The following is a 19,850-nucleotide window of genomic DNA, read 5'->3' as shown; positions in this document are numbered from 1 at the left end:
CCGTCGGAGCAGACAGTTTCATTTCTCTCGAGCAGACAAGTGCCATGCGCTTTAGCCAAAGTTCACAACTCAGCAAATCCTAACAGTGAGCCGAGCCACGTTTCTCCACCACACAAATGGTTGCTGGGCACCCCCCACCACGCCCTCACCCAAGAGGTCCACCTTGTAGCACCTGAAACCTCGGGCATCCCGGGAAGACTGGGCTCAACATTGCCAACGGTGGGGATGTCCCTGCGTGCCTGGGAACCGCCAGCCCAGATATGCAGGTGGAATACAGCCTCCCAGGCACCCCGCAGCAGGTGTGGCGAGGGAGGGGGGGCCTCGCTTCCTGAGGAGCAGACACTGCCCAGACAGGGCTGGGGTCTCTGACTGCCTGCACGGAGATGCTTGGAAGTCAGGTAAACGGGGAGTGCTGGGGAGGGGCAGGGCGTGATGACAAACGTCAACGTCCTGTGCTTTGCAGTGAAGGGCAGCCAGGACTGACCACTCGCCTCTTTCTTTCTCAGTCGGGAATGTGTGCAGAAAGGGTGTATTCTCTTGGTGGGAGAGGTTCCATCAGGCCTACACCACGGGTATGAAGCTCGGTGCTCTGGTGCCCTGGGGAGCACGAGGCTGCCTGCTAACCTCTGGGCCGGCCCCAGACGGAGTGAGACATCTGCCTGACCTGACGAGGGTCGCTGCTGCCACCCTTCTCTGCACAGAGCCGGTCTTGGGCAGTGCCCAAGTCCTCCACCCAGCTCGACTGTGGCAGGCCCCTTTCTGTGACTCTCCCCTTTGGGGCCCTCCCCACCCCCTTTCTCCCAGGGAACATACTATCCGTGGCTCTCTGGGGGGGGCTGAAGAAGGGCCCCCCCAGCCGGCGGTCAGTCACTCCTGGATATACCTTCTTTAGTCCCCAGCATTTGGCCCCCCCATCCCTGACCGCGCTATTGCCCTTGACCGTCAGGACTGCATGGGTTTCCACAGGGAACCATGGGACAGTGGCCCATGGAGGAGACCACGGGTGGACCACTCAGGGCCACCTGGGGAAGCCAATATGGGTGACAAGTGGGCTGAAAGTGGGGCGGGAGGAGGCCCCAGAAACCCTCGGGCTCTGGTCGGCTCCCTCTTGGGCCCACTGTGGCCCTGATGTGTGGGCAGAGCTGGTCAGGGGGCCATGCTGGGAGTGAGGGTGTGGGTTCTCTGAGATCTCTCCCCCATTCTGTGGACGGGTCTGCCAGCTCCTGTCGTCTGTAATGGGAGGCCGGGTGCGGAGCCCTGGCTGACCCTGGCAAGGGTCCTCCCTCTGCCCCGTGGCCTCTCCAGGTCTCAGCTCCTTTATCCGTCCATCTGGGGCTGTAAGAAAACCTGCTTGAGGGCCGCTTGGGACCATCCACTGGGGTGCCCAAGGAGGGAGAGCTCAGGAAGCCCCGCCAGGGAGCAGCCTCACCTCCGGGACTTTGTCCTGCAGGCGGACATGGTGAGGCCACAGAGCCCAGCCCTGGTGGGGAGCACAAGGAGCACCGAGGAGGCAGGGAGCAGCGCGCAGCAGAGCGAAGGCCGCATACCTGTGCTGGGATGGGATGCTGGCCCGGGGGCCATCGGCAGCTCACGGGGGCTGGGCCGGAAGGGGTTTTCATTCCGAATCTGCCTCTTCGCATGTGCCTGGGGGACCTCGTGAGAACAGGTACCACGCAGACTTTTAAAGAAAAATGTTCCCTGGCTGACTAGTGTCTCTCTGGGGTGACAAAATGCTGCAGCGACGTTTCTGGGGAAATGGGGCATGACGGCACGGGGGCGCGTGGTGCTCGGAGCGGCTCAGCGTGTGAACGTCCCCAGTCTGTTGTGACCTCTGTGTCGTGGTCCTGACCCATGCTTGCTGCGTGCGTGGCTGGAAGAAGGGTCTGGAAAGGGCCACGAGGCAGGGTGAGGGCCTGAGCAGGACCTGTGCGTCCAGGGGCTGCCCTGTAGGGTCCTGCCGCCCAGGCGGGGGGGGGGGGGGGGGTCGGGGGTGTGCTGTGGGCGGCGACCCCCGCAAACAAACACGCCCACAAGGTTAGGCTCTTCGGTTGTCTTTCTGTGTTTTTCATTGTTTAAAAAAAAATATGTTACAAAGCAATATCATCAATCATATATTTCTTATTTTCCTCTTTAAAAAAATTAAAGTAATAAAAAAATGACTTTATAAAATAATACAAAAGGCCAGGAGAGGCCGGGTGGGGGGCTGGGGGGCGGCGGGACCCAGGACCCCGGCTCAGCGGGGCTTCCCGCAGGCAGTGGTGGGAGGCAGTGAATGCGGCAGCAGGGACAGCCGGCCCGGAGCCTAGGTCCCCGTGCTCAGCATGCCTAGCAGTTTACTGGGCTCCAGACCCTGCTGCTGCGCCACGGCCTGCACGTCAAACCCCATGTGCATGAGGAACTGCGCCACGTTCATCTCCTGCCCCGTGAACTGGTCCCGGATAGTGGGGCAGGAGGGGTTGCAGTGGGGCCAAGGGCAGCTGTCCACCAGGTGGACCGGGCAGCCCTTCAGGGGTGCTTTGCTGGCCTTGTGGCTGTCGTGCAAGCTTCTGTCCCAACAGTGCAGTGCCCGGGGCAGCGAGGTCCCCTTCACCTGCACGTCCGTCCAGTGGCTGCAGACAGAAATCCAGGTGGGGGGTCACCTAGCGTGGCCAGAGCAGGCAGGAGGTGGGCTGGTTCTGAGTGCCGGCCACACGGCTGGTTGTGTACGTGGTACTGATGGCCCTAGGAAGCCCCTACACAGAGCCAGGCCAGGCAGGAGGCCCGAAAGGGGGCTGGGCTGGGGCTGTGATCCACTCAGGGCTTGGGGACACTGACCTTCGGATGATGATCTCATGGGACAGGCAGGCAGGGGCGAAGCTGGCCCTGTTGGGAAGGAGACAGGGCTCATGGTGACCACCCAGGCCTCTTCCCCACCCAGCCCAGTGCCCACTCCCCTGGGAACCCGTCCTCTCCCTGGCTCCCACCCTCCTCCCATAGCTGTTCCTGGCCAGCTGCTCCTCTGGACCGGGCCTTGTCCCCTCCAGCCCACATGCTCTGATGAACCCCTGTCTCTTCCTGCCTCTGAACCCTGCTCCAAGTGCACCACTGCCAGGCATGGCCAGCTGGGCCGTGGGGGGGCCGACCCGGACATGCAATAGTCACGGACTGCGTAGTCACGGACTGTATTTCTCGAGCAGTTTTAGGTTCACATCAAAATGCACTGGGAGGTACAGAGATTTCCCGTGCACGTCTGGTCCACACGCACAGCCTCCCTCGCCATCAGCATCCCACCAGATGGTGTGTCTGTCACAGCTGACGAGCCCGCGCGGACACGCCATCGTCACGCGGAGCCCGTGGCGTACGTCACGGCTCGCTCTCGCCGCTGTGCGTTCTGTGGGTTTGCACACGTGTGTAATGACGTGTGTCCACCATCACGGTCTCCTACGGAGCAGTCTCGCCATCCGACAATTCTCTGTGCTCTGCTCATCCTTCCCCCGTCCCAGCTCTGTCCTTGGTACCCACTGATCCTGCTGCCCCCAGCTCTGCTGTTTCCAGAATGTCCTGGGGTTGGAATCCTGCGCTCCGTGGCCTTCTTTCTCTGGGGAATGCGCACGTGAGCTGCCTCACGTCTTCCCACGGCTGGAATGCTCCCTTCTTCCCAGCGCTGGCCAACACCCTCACCCGGGCGGCCGGGGGTGGGGTTGTCTCCAGGACTCACGGCACGTCCTTGAGCGTGTTCCGCAGCTCGCGGCCCAGGTTCTGGATGTAGAGCCACTGGCCCTCCTGCACAGGTTGCCCCGTGAGATGGACGTTGTCAACGGTGAGCTGGGCCTCATCAAACAGCCACTGCACCACAAACACCGGGCCTGGGGGGCACAGCTCAGCTGGGCCTTGCCTCGGCACTCGGCCCCCACCCCAGGCGAAGGGCCTCCGGGGTCCCAGCCAGGGCCACGGTAGGCTCGCAGACCTGCTGGGCTCTCCCTGGGAGTGCTGGCCCCCAGCCCCCACGGCACCCTGGTCTGAGGAATGACCCTGTTACCTGTCCCCCATCCCCTTCCCCTGCCTGGCTCCCAGGCTCTCCGCTTTGACCAAAACTTGGTGATGTCCCTTTGAGGGTGGAGCAGGGGAGGAATGGCCAAGGCCCCAGCAAGGGCAGCACGGGGACTCATGCCAAGCACATTCCTGACTGAATGTGCACAGGGTGACCAGCTGCCCTGGTTTGCCTGGGGCCAAGTGCATGGTCAACGCCTAGACCGGGAAGGTCCCAGGCAGACCCGGATAGCACAGGTACCCCACTCCCGTGTAGGCGGGCAGTGGTGTCCCCCCGGGGCCGGCCTCTAGACTCCAGGCCGGAGGAAGCCTAGACTAGCACTCCTTGCTCACGGCCCACCCCCGCCCCGCGCCCCACCGCAGCTGGCCCCTCACAGCGCAGTGTCGGGTAGACTTTGTAGCCGAAGAAGCAGTTCCACTCTTCGCCGTCCTTGAACTGGTGCCGACAGCGCTCTGGGACCACCCCGTTCCAGTACCTGGGCACAGGCTGGGGGTCAGGCAGCCCCCGGCCCCGTCCCCACCAGGCCCCCCCACCCACAGGTGCTCTGCACGGGGCCGGCCAGCCTCCCAGCGCCTGGCCAGCCTCCCGGCCTCTGGCACCTGATGCCGCGGCGGATGGCCTCCGTGGGCGCGCAAGTGACCGTGTCGACGCAGTCTGTGCCGCGGTACTGCTTGTTGTCCAGGAACCAGCCCGAGTCCGCCAGGCCCCGCACCTGGATGGCTGGGTAGCCCAGCTCCTCCAGCTGCTCGGCCACCCGGTCCACGTTCAGCAGCACCCCTGTGCCCCCCGCGCTGCAGAGAAGGTAGCATGTGAGGCCCCGGAACCCACCCTGCCCCCGGGGCTAGCCCCAAGCCCCGCCTGGGGTCCTGAAGCCTTCTGAACAATGGGCTCCTAGACTTGTGTGAGACCCACAGGTCTTTTGGGGTCCCAGAGGCACTGACCCCGAGGCACTGAACTAAGTGGCAGACCCTCCCACTTCCTGCTGTTCCTCTTTCCCTTCTCTCTCACCCTCTGACTCAGTTCCCTTATCTGCAAACCACCGCGAGCTCTGTGGCCTCAGGCCCAGTCCTCTACTCTCTGGATATCCTCTGGGCCCCCTGCATGCCTGTAACCAGGTATGATCCCACTTACAGAGACACTGGCCCTTGAGAAGGCGTCCTGTTCCACAGCTAATGCCTCAATGATTACCTAGGTCACTGTTGCCCAAGGCCTCCCTGGCCTCTGGAGACCACAGGGCCCAGAAGCAGTCTCTGGACGGCCTCCAGCTGCATAGCACTCCGTAGCTGAACCCTGGGGACCCTTGCGCTGCCTGCCCAGGCAGGGTGAAGCCGGAGCCCTCTACAGTCCCAGGCTCAGCCCCTGCTTGCCCTCCCATCCCCACTCCCGCCGCACCTCTGCGGACTCCCGCCTCGCCCTGCCTGGCTCACCTGCTCCCTGCCAGCAGCAGCACCTTGGCCCCACTCAGCCCTTTGCCCAGGAGCTCTCGGACCACCTCCTGGATGATGAGGGCACCCATGAAGGCATACTCGTCTGCAGGGGGGAGGAGGGTGGCTTCAAGTGAGGGCCCAGACAGAGAGCAAGGCCTCCTGCCTTGGAAGGAGGTTGGAAGGAGGAGGAGTTCGAGCTGGGGGTCTGGAGGCTCTTCCAGGGGCTGTGGCCGGGGCAAACTGGAGGGAAGTGGTCAGGTGCCCAAGGCTATGCCACGGGCCCCTCCCCAGGGAACACCCAGGAATGAGGACCCCCCGCAGGCACCCAGCCAGCCATGGCCACATTGTCAGGGGATTAGAGGGAGTTACGAGACCTCCCTGCCTTGTCTTTCGGGGGCGGGGAATAGAGAGAGGAAGGCTGGGAACTCACTCTTTTCAGACTTGGATGAAGCCCCGCTCCAGACATCGCTGGAGCAGTAAGGGATGAAGCTGTGACACAAGGACAGTGTGAGCTCGCCACCATCCTCCTCCGCCCCCCACGGCCCTCAGGAGCGACCCCCTTCCCAGGAAGGATCCTGAGAACAAGGCCTCCTGGGAAGGACCTCTCCGAGGACAAGGCCCCACGGACAGGACTGCCCAGGAAGGACTCCTCCCCCCATAAGGGTCCTCTCCAATGAGGACTACCCCCCATGGGACCCCCAGGAAAGAACCCGCTGGAGGTAGGCCCCCCAGGGAGCACCCTCTGTTCCCTCTTACACCATGTTGGCATTCCACCAGTGGGGGTTTTCCTCAGGCTGGGAGGACAGGATCCCGGTGCCTGCAGTGGGGAAGGACAGAGGCAGTGGTCCGGGTGGGCAGTTTCTGGGGGGAAGGAGTGTGCAGCGAGGAGACCACAGGAAGCTGTGGGATGTGGGCGACCCTACTTGGCCGCAACAAGGCAGGTGGGCCAGGCCAGTCACTCGGATGTGACCCTGGACCTCTCCCACCCTCCACTGGCCGAGGGATGAGTGGTGGCAGCCATGGTAAGCTGCCCCGGAGCTTACCTGCACAGTAAGAATGAAGATGTTAGGTGGGTGCCCCGGCCTTAGGAGGGCCAGAGAACTGGGGGGTGGGCAGGGGTGGGGCCTCCCCAGGGCTCTAGAAAGCCAGGACAGCAAAGGTTGTTCCAGAACTTGGAACTGGGAGACACCCCCCCCAATCCAATCAGCCCCGGGCAGTCTGAGACTCGAGACTCGCCCACCTGTGCGGGTGCGCGGCCAGTCTCTGGAGCTCATGAGGCGCCGCATGGTGTCGTAGCGGGAGTCGCAGTTCTCCCTGTTGAAGCAGTACCAACCACCTGCGGGCACAGCCCCCACGTCAGGGCGCGCGCGCGCAGGGGCCTCCGCCCGCCTCGCCGCCTCGGCTCCTGGGACGCACCTTCCAGAAAAAGGAGCCACCGCCGACTGCCCTTGGATTCCTTCAGGTAGTAGCTGCAGGGGGGGAGGGAGGGACGGGCGGGGCGGGTGGTCAGCTCTGGAGACGAAAGGGTCATTCCACCTGTCGCCCGCGCACGCTCCGGCCGCACGAGGGCGCCAGCGGCCAGGTCCAGCGGAGCGCGCGCGGCCCGCGGGCCGTGGCCGTCCCGGGAGGTGGCGCTCGCAGGGCGGGAAGGGCCGCGCGGGGCTGTGTGGTCCGTGGAAAATCCCCACGGCCCGCCCCGCGCGGGACCCGCTGTAACCTTGGCGCCGGTGGCCGGGCGGGGGGGGGCGGTCTTCGCTGGGCTCGGGATCTCCTGGATGCGCCGCGCTGCTCGGAGACGGAAAAGCGCCCTCTCCAGAGGCGTGTGCGTGGGGCGGGATCCCTGGGACCCGCCGGGAGGTCGTGGAAGGGCGCGGGTGTCACCGGGTCCTCCGGCTGACGACTACCAACCCGCAGTCTTACATCCTTCCTTCATACGCTTTGGGGCTGGACAGGGGTGAACGCCGCACCCCAGCTCCTTCCGTCCCACCTGTGCCCCTTCCCTGTCCCTCTGGCTGGGGGGGCCCCAGGCAGTCCCGGCAGCAGCAAGGAGCAGACAGGGTCGGCGTGGAGCTGGGGGTACAGCAGGACTCTCCCCGCCCCGCCTGCTGGAGCAAGGGCCACTCGAGGGCTGCCATCTCCCCGCCCAGAGACCGAAGGACGCGAGCAGAGGGGCTGGGCACCAGTGACCGAGGGGTCAGTGCCCGGCCTGGCGCGACGCCAGCTCTCTGAGCGCTGCCCCACCCCACCCCACCCGCGCCAGGGTCGGCTCCTCTCCCCCGGGGGCGACCAGCGCAGGGACTCCATGCGTCCGAGGGCGCACGGAGGCGCAGGGCGCGAGCGCCGCGGGTGGCCAGGCGGCGGGAGCCCGGTGGGGCCGCCTGCAGGGGCGAGCCGGGCGGGGCGGGCGGGTGCAGGCCTTACCCGGCCGGGCTGCCGTCGTTGCAGGTCACCGACGTGTTGAGCAAGAGGTGCAGGCGCAGGTCCTCGTTGAGCTGCTGAGCCGAGCAGGGGTACAGGGACTGAGCCAGGCTTTTGACCTGCGCCATGAAGCTGTCCATGTTGCCCTCCACGGCCGTGAAGTCCAGCGGGAAGCTCTCCACCGCCTGCCCGGCCGCGGGGGCGGCCTCGACACGAGGCGGGGGCGGCGGCGGGGGCGGCTGTTGACCGCGGCGCCGCCAGGTCTTCCTGCCCTCGCCGCCGCCGGCCCAGTGCAGCAGGCCCAGCAGCAGTAGCACGCGCACCCCTCGGCCCATGGCCGCGCCGCTCGGGCCCGCGGCCACCTGCGGAGAGCGGGCGGCCTTGAGGCGGCGGCGGCGGCGGCGGGGGCGCCCGGTCGGGGGCGCCGGGCCGCGGGGCGCCGGTCGCGCCTGCTCGTTCGCCCCGCTCCCCGCGCTGGGCCGGGCAGAGGAAGCGCGGGCGGCTCGGCGTCGAGGCTCCGGGGGCCGGGCGCCGTCGGCCTGGGCAGCTCGGGCTCCGCGCAAGGCCGGCGAGGGCAGCGCAGGGTCTGGGTGCGCTGGCTCCGGCCCGCGCCAATAAAGCGGCGGGGGCCGAGCCTGGGCGTAGTTTGCGGGGGCCGCGGCGGCCCGGGTGCCCGCGCGTTAGATGTGCCGCCGCCGCCCGCCTCGGCGGAGGGGGAGGGGGCCGCGCTCGCTCTTTTCTTGGCGGAGGCATCGCCTTTTCTTCCCAAACCGCAAGCCTGACGGAGGGGCCTGGCCTACCCCGCCGCGGCCGCCGGAGGCGCTCCCGGCCCGGCTCCGTGGGGGGCAGCGCGGCCCCGCAGTCCCGGCAGCTCCATTCCCCGCGGCCGGCCCGGCGCCGCCGCCCCCGCCCCCGGGAGGCTGGAAGGGGCGGCGGGGCCGGGGCCGGGGGTGGGGGCGCCGGGCAGGAGCGGGGCTTTTCAGCGCCGGGACTCCGCCTGCCGCGCAGGGGCCGGGCCCGACGGGGCTGGGGGGCGCAGGGCGGGTGCGCTCACCTGAGCCGCCCGGGGGCCCCCCGCCCCCCGCCGCCCAGGCCCGGAGCAGCCCGCGGGCGACCCGAACCCCGGCCCGCACCCCCCGCCCCGAACGGGCCCGAGCCCCGCGCTCACCGCGGCCGGCCCCGCGGCCCCGGCTCCTCGGCGTAGCTCGCCCTGCGCCAGCCCGCTGGGACGCCGGCTCGGCTGCGCTCCCCTCTGGCGCTGGCGCGGAGCCGCCCGGGACTTTTATCCAGCGGGGCCCCCGGGATCAAAGCGACGGCGGACACAGGGCCCCGCGCCGAGGGGCCGGCAGCAGCGACGCCGGGGCCTCCAGGAGGAGCGGACAGGTGTGGCGCGGGACCCGGTGACCTGCGGGAGGCAGCGGGCGCCCCGGACGGCGCCACGGGAGAGTCGCCGGATCCCGCCGCCTGGATGGACAGATTCTGGGCGGTGCTGGGAAGCCGTGGGGCGCTGCCACTTACCGAGGTCGGTGGGCCTCGGGGTGGGGTCCCGGATCCTCTCTGCCCCAGCCCTGGCTGAGCGCTCCACCCCAAGGACCCCCAAGGATCTCTCCCTGCCCCAGCCACCACTGGGAAGTCAGGGGCCAGGATCGATAAGCCGCGGGCTTGGTCTCCCCTTAGTGACCTCCACCCAACCCAGTTCATCACCGACTCACCTTCCCCGCGGGCCTCACTGAGGACAGGAGGAGAATCTTTCTCAGAAATCAAAAAGGCGGTGGGGGGGGGGGGCAGGTATTTGCTTAGGAGGATTCTAGCGGGTGGGTGGGGAGAAAAAAAAGCATTGTTCACCCTCCACACCCACAAAGTGCCATGGACAGCTCTAGCAGACCTTTTCTCTTAATCCCTCCCATCTACAGTCCAGTGGATGCTGTTACACCCATTTTAAAGATAGGCCTTGCTTTTTGGGACAGGGGTCCAAACTGGGGCAGGCCTTCCTGAGCCCCTCTCCTGGTTCAGGGCAATGGGGAGGCTGTGTCCTCTGGAAAGCACCTGCAGCCCCTCGTGGGGCAGGAGATTCAAGGCCTCCGGAGCCCTGGCGGCAGTCCCCCCAACCCCCGATCGCTGCTGGCCCTGAGTGCCCTCTGTCCTCATGGGGCCTGAGGCTGGGTGCTGAGCTGATTGTCTCCCGGTAAGAACAAACAGGGCCCTTAACAGCCGTTGTTTGGGCACTGGAGGGGTGTGAGATGCTGGGGCAGAGCCCCGGAAACCTAAGATGAGCCAGAGGTGTCCCGGAGGTTGGCCTGGGCTGGGGTCATTCAACCAAGGAGAGGGCATGTAGTGTCACAGGTGTGTGTCCTCCCCACAGGCCCCTTCAGGGTGGCTGTGTGCCCATTTTCCGGATGATGGGGACTGAGACTCAGAGAAGCTAATGGAAGAGCTGAGGATGAGCTCTGTTCATTCAGCAGTCCACACCGGACATCCCCCTGTCGTCCCCCTGTCTCCATGGCTGACCCCTGTCAGGTCAGCTTGAAGGCCATGCTTGGGACTGGCCAGCCAGAGTCAATAGCTTCAAACTTCGGTTCCACCCAGAGGTAGTTCCACTTCCCACCTGGCCCCAGTTGACCTTCGCTTTGGGGAGAACCTGCTCAGGGAGCCCTCGCCCTCTAGAAGCCTGTGACGCCCAGTCACAGGCGGGGCAGTGCTACTTCCTGCTGGATGGCAGGACCCAGGGGGCTTGTGCTTCACAGGGACCTGGCTCTGAGCCATTTCCTGGCTGGGAGATTCAGGGCAAAGCCTGTGACCTCTCTCTGTGCCTCCGTTTCCTCTTCTTTAAAGTGAGGTAATGACCGTTCCTCCATCAGAGGTTCTTTTGTGGGATTACGGGCACCCATGCGTGAAAGTGCCCAGCATGGCGCAGCAGGGACGGCCGGTAGGATTGCCAACAAAATTCCGGGACAAGGGAAAAGCATGTGTGTTATAGTCGCTGGTGTTTGCCCTAATGTGTCTTAGCCGGCACGTTGGTCCAAAACTAGTTCCTGTTTTGGTTTGTTCAACATAATGAGCAAAAGGGAACAGCTTTCCCCAGAACTTCCCTGTCTGTCTGTGTCCACCTTCCCCACTCCTGCCCCTTTAGAGCTGGGCTCCGACGCTGTTGCGACAATTGGCTGTTCGCCTTCGTTTTTCCGCGGATTCAGAACTGGCCCTGTCCTTGCGCTCCTGCCCCTCAGGGGCCAGCTCTACCTTTTGCAGCTCAGACGCCCCTTGCTCAGGGTTTTCAACTCCTGAAAGCCGCTGGGCCCTCCCAGGACAGCCCGTCTTTCAAGCCGCCCACCCCTGGGCCTCTGCTTCCAGGCTGCCCTCACCCAGCCCAGTGGCCACTGTGGCCCTGACTGGTGGGAGGAGGGACAACCCTCTGCTGAGCAGCCATGGGTCAGACACCACCTCCCAGCCGGTAGGACGGCCGTGGTCAGAAACGGAAAAGGACAGGGGTTGGTGAGGGTGTGGAGAGCCTGGTCCTGCGCTGCTGGTGGGAATGTGGAAGGGGGAAGCCGTGGGAGGACACCGTCTGGGGGTTCCCTGGGATTTGAAACACAATTATCATATGATCTAGTGACACCACTTCCGGGGATAGTCTCAAAAGGATTGAAAACAGGTGTCCTCACACATGCTTGTCTGTGACCATCCACGGCAACATTGGGGACCATCATCTAAAGGAGGGAAACCCCAATACCCGTCACAAAATGAATGGGCAAACAGAACGTGGTCTGTGCGTGTGATGCTATAGTCCTCGGACGTGAGGCAGAATGAAGCAGGGACAGGCTCCACCATGGCGAACCTTGAAAGCATCCCACTGAGTGAAAGAAGCCGGATTCCAAAGGCCACATAAAAGGCCACATATTTTATGATTCCGCTCATAGGAGATGTCCAGAGTAGGTAAATCCATAGAGACAGCGAGCAGACTGCTGGTTGCCAGAGGACGGGGAGGAATGGGGAATGAGCGCTAATGGGTACAAGGTTCCTTTTTGGTGTGATGAAAATGTTCTAAACTTGATTGTGGTGGTGATTGTGCAACATTGGGAGTGTACTAAACAATTCTACGCTCCAAAGCAGTTGGTTTTCTGTCATGAGAATTTTACCTGGAAAAATAGCTCTAGAGCATCAATGAGTCTGACCCACAGGGGTCACCAGACTGGACTCCAGGGGCTTGGAGAGGTGGGCCTGGGTTGGAACAGGGTGGGCAGATCCCACTCTGGAAATTCTCCTGGGACACGGGATGTGCGTACCCCCATTTGCCCATTAGATGTGTGGGGACCCGCACGTTGGGGGATCTAGCGGCAGGACTGAGTGCCTGATTTCCTAGCTTGTGGCTGGGTCTCTGATCTTAGGTCTGTTATCTATAAAGCGGGGACAAGGGTTGTACCTTCCTCCCAGGGGGGTGGGAACATGAAAATCGGCAGCACCTGCAGAGCCCAGTGAGCTTGTGAAATAAGATTCTTATTATTTTGGCCTGAATGCGGGCCATCCCTCAGTGACCCAGGTAGGCTGAGGTCCTGGGTACAAAGGAATGTCTGGAGGGCGGACACTTCAGTTTGGGGACGAGGAGCAGGAACAATGATCCACATCCCTCGATGCGGTGGCCCGAAGGCCAGGGACACCACAGATGCTGGGCGTGGGGCTGGCCCTGCTCTGCCCACCCCCTCCTCCCACTGGCACATTACTCCTGCCCCTTGGCTTCCTGACCCCCGGCCAGGTGGGCAGTGCGTGCTTCTGGCTGAGCTTCCATCTGGCCTACGCCCAGCAGCAAGGGAGCTGGGGAAACGAAAATGGACAGTGGGGCTTACCTTAGGATATGGTTTGGGGGTGTGGGGGCTTGTCCTTGGGGTGGAAGACATGGGGCAGGGAGCCAGCGACCTTGGATGAGAACACAGTTAACTGATGGGAGTTGCGATCCACGATCCACTAGTGGACACGTACACAGTTCTGGTGGCAGGAAGGGAAGGCAGAGACGAAACGTTTCAGGAAAAAAAGAGCTAGGGCTCAAGATGGGGCAGGTTCAGGGCCCAGGTTGGCTGAAGGCACTGTGGGGGAGGGAGGATGGCATGGTGGAGGGCTGTCAGCTTTGCAGGGGGGTCCCACCTGAAACCCTGCATGAGGCCCCCTCAGACCCACAATCTGGCCAGAGGGCTGGGCCCTCGGGACCTCAGGCCATCTAGCAGCTACAGACCCAGGGCCCTTGCCCAGATGTGGGACTGCCCTACACCATGCAGCCGGCTCCCTCCTGGGGCCCCCAGAGGGCCCTGAGACGGGGTTCGGTTGCAGGAGGGCTGCTCTGAGCTCCAGCTGTGGCTGGCCATCTGGGGTCCAGCCACCTCCTGCCCGCCTCGGCCACCTTGCCTAGCCCCGCCACCTGGGCGGCTCCGCTCCCAGCTGCTGACCTCCAAGGCCCAAGAGGGCAGGAAAGTGGGGCAGAAAATCCGGCACCCCCCAGCCGCTTGCTCTGAGAGGTGGCTCTGCTCCACAGCCAGCCAAGACGAACCCATCTCCAGCCAGGAGCCAGGAAGGGACCTCAAGGCCAGAGCCTGCAATCAGGGAATTTGAACCCCCTTTTGGCTTCCCCATAGCCCCCACCACTCGTTAGCCAGAAATCCTCCTTGGCCTCATATCCTGGGACCTTGATTAGCAAAAGCCCTTGCTTGGTGCAGGTGTGTGTGGGGGATATCTAGGCTCCTTATGGACACTTCTAGGTCTGATGCTGGGACGTCTTCTCCTGGGAATCAGGTGGCCATTTGCAGCCTGGCCTGAGCAGCCTTGGGGTCACCTGGCAGAAGGGACCATATATACTCCTTACCCTAGGACTGAGAGTGCCTGGGACTTAGAGCCTCCCGGGCTGCAGGAAGAGGCTGGGTCCTGCTGTGATCTTCCCTCCCTACCCCCCAGCCAGGGAACAGGAGATCTGTGTAGGGTTTTCAGGCCCCAAGGTCAACTGCTTTGGTCCCTCCGGTCACCTGGCAGGACCTGCCTGCCTCTCAGCACCCCATCCGGTCCTGCCCTCCCCATGAAGCCTCAGCTGGTGACAGGTGGTCCTGGCTGAAGGCTGGGTGTCAGTGGCCACCTGGGAACAGCCACATTCCAAAGCTGGGAGGGGGAGGGAGAGAGGAGGTGCTTCCTGGAACTCTGACGAGGCAGGGCTTTCTGGGGCATCACAGGAGCATCCCCAGTGTGCCAGCCTGGGCCCCTGTACGGTTGTACAGGTGAGCAAGGGCCTCGGTGAGGTCAGGCTGCCCCAGGCCTCGCCCTGTCGGGAGGAGCCGGACACAGCCCCTCCTTAGCTGTCCCAGCTGCGGGCTCCCTCGCACCCTAATGAGCTCAGGGCCAGCTGGTCCCCATCCCGGGGGACCCAGGCCTGCACTAGCAGCTGCGGGCCAGGGAGGCCGGCCATGTGACCTTCGGCCGGCCTCCCTCCCACCCTGTGATCTGCACGTGGCCTCCGGGAGGGAGAAACAAACCCTCAGATCTCCTCTCCGAGCCAGCCAGCGACTTCAAAGGGGGCGGCGGGGCGGGGGCGGCAGACACTGCTCTTAAAGGGCCACACCACTGTTTAATTCAAAGCAGAGCCTGGGAACAGCTGTCCAGCGACTGCAGGGAGGGAGGACGTAGGCCCAGAAGGAGCAGGGGAGGCAGCGGTCCCTGTCCTCCCCAGACCCCACTGTGCTTGCTCCTTAGGGCTGGTTGAAGGCTGGGATGGGAGGGTGCTGGGAGACCCCCTCAGCAGCCCCCTGGGCTGCCGCCCCACATCTCAGAGGAGGGTGCAGTTGGGGGGTTAGGGTTATTTGCAGCTTACTGGGCCGCAGCAGAGAAACACCACTTGTTTCATGAGCTCAGCCGTGACCTGATGGAGCCAGTGTATGCGCCTGTGAGCGGAGGCTTTTCTCTGCCTGGGGGCCGCCAACCCCAGCTCCCGGCCCTGGACCCTGTGCCTGGGCTGTCCCCTAGGGCAGGAGGGAACCCCCAGGACATGATGTCAGGAGGAGGGAAAACAAGCCAAGGGACCAGCACCAGCCCACAGGGGGGCGTGTGGACCGAGGGAGGTTGCCTGGGTTTCATTCTTTGGCAATGGGCAGTCACTGTCTTAAGGATAATACAGGTAACTTCCAGAAAGTTCTATGTTGGGAAGTTGATTTGGCTGGTTAGGTTAAAAGTGCCACGATAGGGGCGCCTGGGTGGCTCAGTGGGTTAAAGCCTCTGCCTTCGGCTCAGGTCATGATCCCGGGGTCCTGGGATCGAGCCCTGCATGGGGCTCTCTGCTTGGCAGGGAGCCTGCTTCCTCCTCTCTGTCTGCCTGCCTCTCTGCCTACTTGTGATCTCTGTCTGTCAAATAAATAAATAAAATCTTAAAAAAAAAAAGTGCCACGTTATTATAATCTGTATATGTGTGTGAATGCATATATATATATATATATATATATATGTATATTTTAAATGCATTTTGCTGAATTGTAAGTATGGTATGGGGGGCCGTGCTTCCCCTGGCCACTTCCTCCTTGACCTTTGGTTCCCAGGCCAGCCAGGAGATTTTTACCTGTAACATACAACCTGAGGTCCTAAGAGAACCGTAGTTCAGGACAGCATGTTTTTGGAAAACACCACCTTAGCCCCATTTACGATGCCCAGGAAGATAACCTCCACCGACCTCCTCCTTCCTTGGCATTCGGGTTGGGCATGGCCGGCCTGAGGAGATTCTATGCAGCCTGGAACACGGACCCCACCCCGGTCTCCTGGCCCGGCTCAGGGTCGTGGGGGCTGGCCATGGGGCCCTCACTGCCTATGACGTTCTCTCTGGCTCGGCAGCGTCAGCCTCTGTCTCCTGAGTGCTGCTGCTGCTCCTCGGACTGGTGGAGACCCAAGAGCCACTGCCCAGGCTGCCCACAGGCCCGAACATCCCGCGTAAGGCCCAGCTGGGACATTTGGTGCTCTGGCTGCAGGGCAGGGAGGCCAAGGTCCTGGAGCAGGTCACATGGACCGCGGTGAGAACAGATGAGGGTACCTCCTGCGCCATCCACTGGGTGAGGGAGGAGAGAACGAAGTCACGTCCGTGCCCCCGGGTGCGGGTGCGGGTGCGGGTGCGGGTGCGGACGCGCGCCGGCTTGTTCGTGCGGAGGAGCGCGGCCGGCCTCCCCGGAAAGCGGAAGAAGACGGTTCTCTGTGGGGCGAGTCAGGATGGACCAAGAGGCAGCGATCCTTTCCGGCTCTCCGGTTTCATCCTTGCACCATGTGAACCAGATACATACGTGCGTGACCAAACATGACAGTCAATCAAAAGGGATGAAAGAAAGACCGAGATTCAGAAATAAAGGAGCCTATGTATCGGATGAATACAACTACACAGAAAAACAAAACTAATTCAAATAAAACTTGAACACAGTACCCTGTATTCTTTGTTTATTTAAAGACTTCCTTTATTTGTCAGAAAGAAAGCAAGAGAGACAGAGAAGGCACAAGCAAGGGGAGCAGCAGGCAGAGGGAGAAGCAGGCTTCCCGTTGAGCAGGGAGCCCGACGTGGGACTGGATCCTAGGGCCCTGGGACCATGACCGGAGCCAAAGACAGATGCATAACGACTGAGCCACCCAGATGCCCCTGTATTTCTCTTCTTTTCTTTTCTTTTTTTAAGATTTATTTATTTGAAAGAGAGAGAGAGAGAGGGAGAGACTGTAAGTGGGGGACGGCAGAGGGAGAAAGTCTTTGAGCAGACCCCACAGAGGGCAGAGCCTCACGTGGGGCTCCATCCCATGACCCAGAGATCATGACCTGAGCTGAAATCAAGAATCAGACACTTAAGCAGCTGAGCCACCTAAGCACCCCACAATCATTTCGATTTCTTCAGTGGTTTATATTCTGGGAACAAACACAGCTACAAAGAGATCATGAAATTTCCTTAGTAGGTCTCTAGTTAATAGATCACTGTAGTAATTCTGACGCTATTTGGAGGGGTTTTGGAACAGAGAATGTGAGTAAATATACTGATATGACTGAAAACGAGCTTTCTCACTATGGAGAAAGGGATATTTGCTAGAATCATGTAGATTTGCCTTTTTTTTTTTTTCGGTAGAACAAAAATGGTGGACTATTGGCAATTTCATATGCTTCAACCACATGTAATGAGGGAAGGGAAGGAAGCCTGAGGTATGATTTGGAAGGAGAGACATTCGATGCCTTCAGGATCCCAGCTCAGTCCCTGGTGAGGTCGCGGAGGACAGAGGCACCCCACAGCACTGAGCACTCCCCACTCCAGGCTTTGATTTCTACATCCCATTCCTCCTTTGGGAGGCTGGGGCTTCCTTGAGAAATGGCACATTCAAGGTTGGGACAGGGAGCATCCTGGGTGAGCCTGCAACATCGTAAGCGACAGAAGTGAACAAGTGCTCAGAGAGGGCTGGAAACACGTCGAAAGGCTGCAGGAAAGATGTCGATGACAGAGGTGCCCGCGGACTTGCTCAGAGGACAGTGTCGATGCTGGAGTTCCCATGGTGTATAGTAGTTCATGGTTGTGGAAGAGGATTGCTTTGCTCTTAGGAAACACACAAGTCCTGAGTGGGGAAGGTGCCGAGTGTCTCCAGTTTACTCAAATGGTTCAGAGAAAAAGTCTATGAGTATAAACACGGAGACAAGGAGAAGATGACCAAGCAAGGGGCAGGATGCTGCAACTGGCACGTCTAAGACACTCCCAGGAGGTCCTTGTACTGTTCCTGCAACTTTCTTCTAAGTTTGAAAGGATATAAAAATAAAAATCCCCCTCCGAAAAGAAGGGAGCATAGGAGCTGGCTTGAAGAGGGTCTCGCTGTTCAAATTTGATCAGTTTGAGCATCGAAAAGAATCTATGAATTCATCTTAACATTTAAGAATTTTTTCTTGGGGCGCCTGGGTGGCTCAGTGGGTTAAGCCGCTGCCTTCGGCTCGGGTCATGATCTCAGGGTCCTGGGATCGAGTCCCACATCGGGCTCTCTGCTCAGCAAGAAACCTGCTTCCCTCTCTCTCTCTCTCTCTGCCTTCCTCTCCGTCTACTTGTGATCTCTCTCTGTCAAATAAATAAATAAAATCTTAAAAAAAAAAAAGAATTTTTTCTTAAAAGAGGGAAAGCATTTCTCAACCCAAACAATGCCTACTACATGTAAAGGAACTGATAAAATTAGGAAGTCAGGACTTTGTGATCATAAATGTAATGAAGGAGCCAGACACCAGCCATCAAGGGAGGCTAAAGCCACTGGGGGAATGACTGTTGGAAACGCGCAGTTACAGTTTCCAGGAGTTACCCCACACATGGCTTATTCACTCTGTGGAGAACCTTGACTGTGGGGTGCTGTGGCACACCCCACCTTGACCGTGTGTTCAGAATCTGCTCCCCACTAACAGGACAAGCCGGTGTCCCGGATCTCCCGACGGGCTCTTCCCCGTCCTGTCTCACTGCTCGGAATGCTTAGCCCCGGAAGGAGGATCCAGTTCGCAGCAAATGGGGCTGCCTTCTCACAGAATGCGAGTGTCATGGAAAAGTGAAACAAGATGAACAGAAGATGGAGGGTCTGTTGTGGATTAAAAGAGCAAAACAGATGTGACGACCAAAGGCAATGCGACAGCCAGCTGTGAAGGGCCGTTCTGGGGCAAGGGCAATTCCAAAGGAAAGTGTGTATCAGGTGATACCGTCGCACCCATGACCATGTAGGTCATGTAGTCCACCTTGGGACTGGCTACAGGCAGTGGGGAAGGTCCTGGTTCTCAGGAGATGCTGCTGGGTTACTCGGGTCATTCTGCTGGCTGACCTTCAAACATAAATACGTGTGCAAATATCCGTGTGGAGAACAGGCAAATGTGACGAGTCCTTAGCAGTGCTCATCTAGGAGAAAGTGTAGAGAAGTGCTGGGAAGTGGTGGCTTACGTATCAAGGGTTCGGTTTTCTGTAAATGTCACTTTTGTAAGTTTGTCTGTTTTTTTTAGATTGTGTTTATTTGTCAGAGAGAGAGTGCACAAGCAGCAGGAGCAGCAGGCAGAGGGAGAAGCAGGCTCCCCGCTGGGCAGGGAGCCAGGTGCGGGGCTCGATCCCAGGACCCCCTGATCATGCCCTGAGCCAAAGGCAGACGCTTAACCAACTGAGCCACCCAGGCGCCCCTTAAAGTTTTTGTTTAAATAATCTCTCTACCGAATGTGGGTCTCGAATTCATGGTCCTGAGATCCAGAGTCACATGCTCCTCTGACTGAGCCAGCCGGGAGCCCCTATAGATGCCATTTTTTAACTGAAAATTGTACTGAGATGATGACAGAATCACGTGGAATCATAAAAAAGAACACGGAGCCTACCCCTTGCTCACTTTGCCGGCTCTTCCGCGATCGTAACATTTGACAGAACTAAGGACAGTGTCACCACCTGGACAGTGAGGGGGATATGGCGCACCCCCTTCATGTTCCCTGAGGGTCCCAGGCATTACCCTCCCACAGTCACACTGGCCTCACTCCCTCCCCCAAACCATCGCCCCAAACACCTGACGACCCTTCCAGCATTTCTAAAATGCTGCCATTTCCATCAGGCTGTACAGATGTGCCCTACGATATGCCTGTAGCCCTTGGGGAATGGTTTTTTATGCCTCCGTCCTCTTCCCCCGGGAGCCACCCAGGGCGCTGCGCCTGTAGCTTGTTTTGGATGGCTGAGCCATGTTCCGCTGCAGGGTGACCATGCCACAGGGTGTCCAAGTGCACACCTGTTGAAGGACATCGGGTCATTCCAGGTGCGGGCGTCACAAACGAAGCCGCTGGACCAGGAACGCACAGCCCTGCCCTTCTCCGAAAGAGCGGCTTGGGCAAGAAGAACAGAAGCTGCGCGGAGACGCCGAACAAAACACCTGGGGAAGGACCCCTCTTCGTGGCCTGGCCAACCTCCCAAAGATGACCTTTGACGCCACGGTCTCCTCTTCTGGGCCGGAGTCCTACGATC

General features: G+C 61.1%; 1 protein-coding gene across 1 annotated transcript; it reads right to left on the bottom strand.

The window, feature by feature from the left end:
* Positions 1-2,138: 2,138 nt before the first annotated feature.
* Positions 2,139-9,333, bottom strand: NOTUM (notum, palmitoleoyl-protein carboxylesterase). The gene is made up of 12 exons (XM_047709214.1): positions 9,044-9,333; positions 7,879-8,237; positions 6,874-6,926; positions 6,698-6,793; positions 6,214-6,274; positions 5,888-5,946; positions 5,458-5,560; positions 4,630-4,821; positions 4,405-4,505; positions 3,698-3,845; positions 2,815-2,862; positions 2,139-2,609 (listed from the first exon to the last, which is right to left on the bottom strand). The coding sequence occupies exons 2-12, from the start codon at positions 8,208-8,210 to the stop codon at positions 2,303-2,305; spliced, it is 1,500 nt and encodes a 499-aa protein (XP_047565170.1). The 5' UTR covers positions 8,211-8,237; positions 9,044-9,333; the 3' UTR covers positions 2,139-2,302.
* Between the last annotated feature and the right edge of the window lie 10,517 nt (positions 9,334-19,850).

The sequence above is a fragment of the Lutra lutra genome, chromosome 16 (genome assembly GCF_902655055.1).
Source record: "Lutra lutra chromosome 16, mLutLut1.2, whole genome shotgun sequence".
Classification (NCBI taxonomy): domain Eukaryota; kingdom Metazoa; phylum Chordata; class Mammalia; order Carnivora; family Mustelidae; genus Lutra; species Lutra lutra.
This window is presented reverse-complemented; position numbering and strand designations above follow the sequence as displayed.

Bases quoted from the DNA above. Each gene is read 5' to 3' on its own strand.
- NOTUM (XM_047709214.1), bottom strand. From the start codon at position 8,210: ATGGGCCGAGGGGTGCGCGTGCTACTGCTGCTGGGCCTGCTGCACTGG. The intron at 5,561-5,887 runs GTGAGTTCCCAG...TCCCCCCTGCAG, and splicing joins TTCATCCAAGTCTGAAAAGA to ACGAGTATGCCTTCATGGGT. The intron at 4,506-4,629 runs GTGCCAGAGGCC...GCCTGTGCCCAG, and splicing joins GCCATCCGCCGCGGCATCAG to GTACTGGAACGGGGTGGTCC.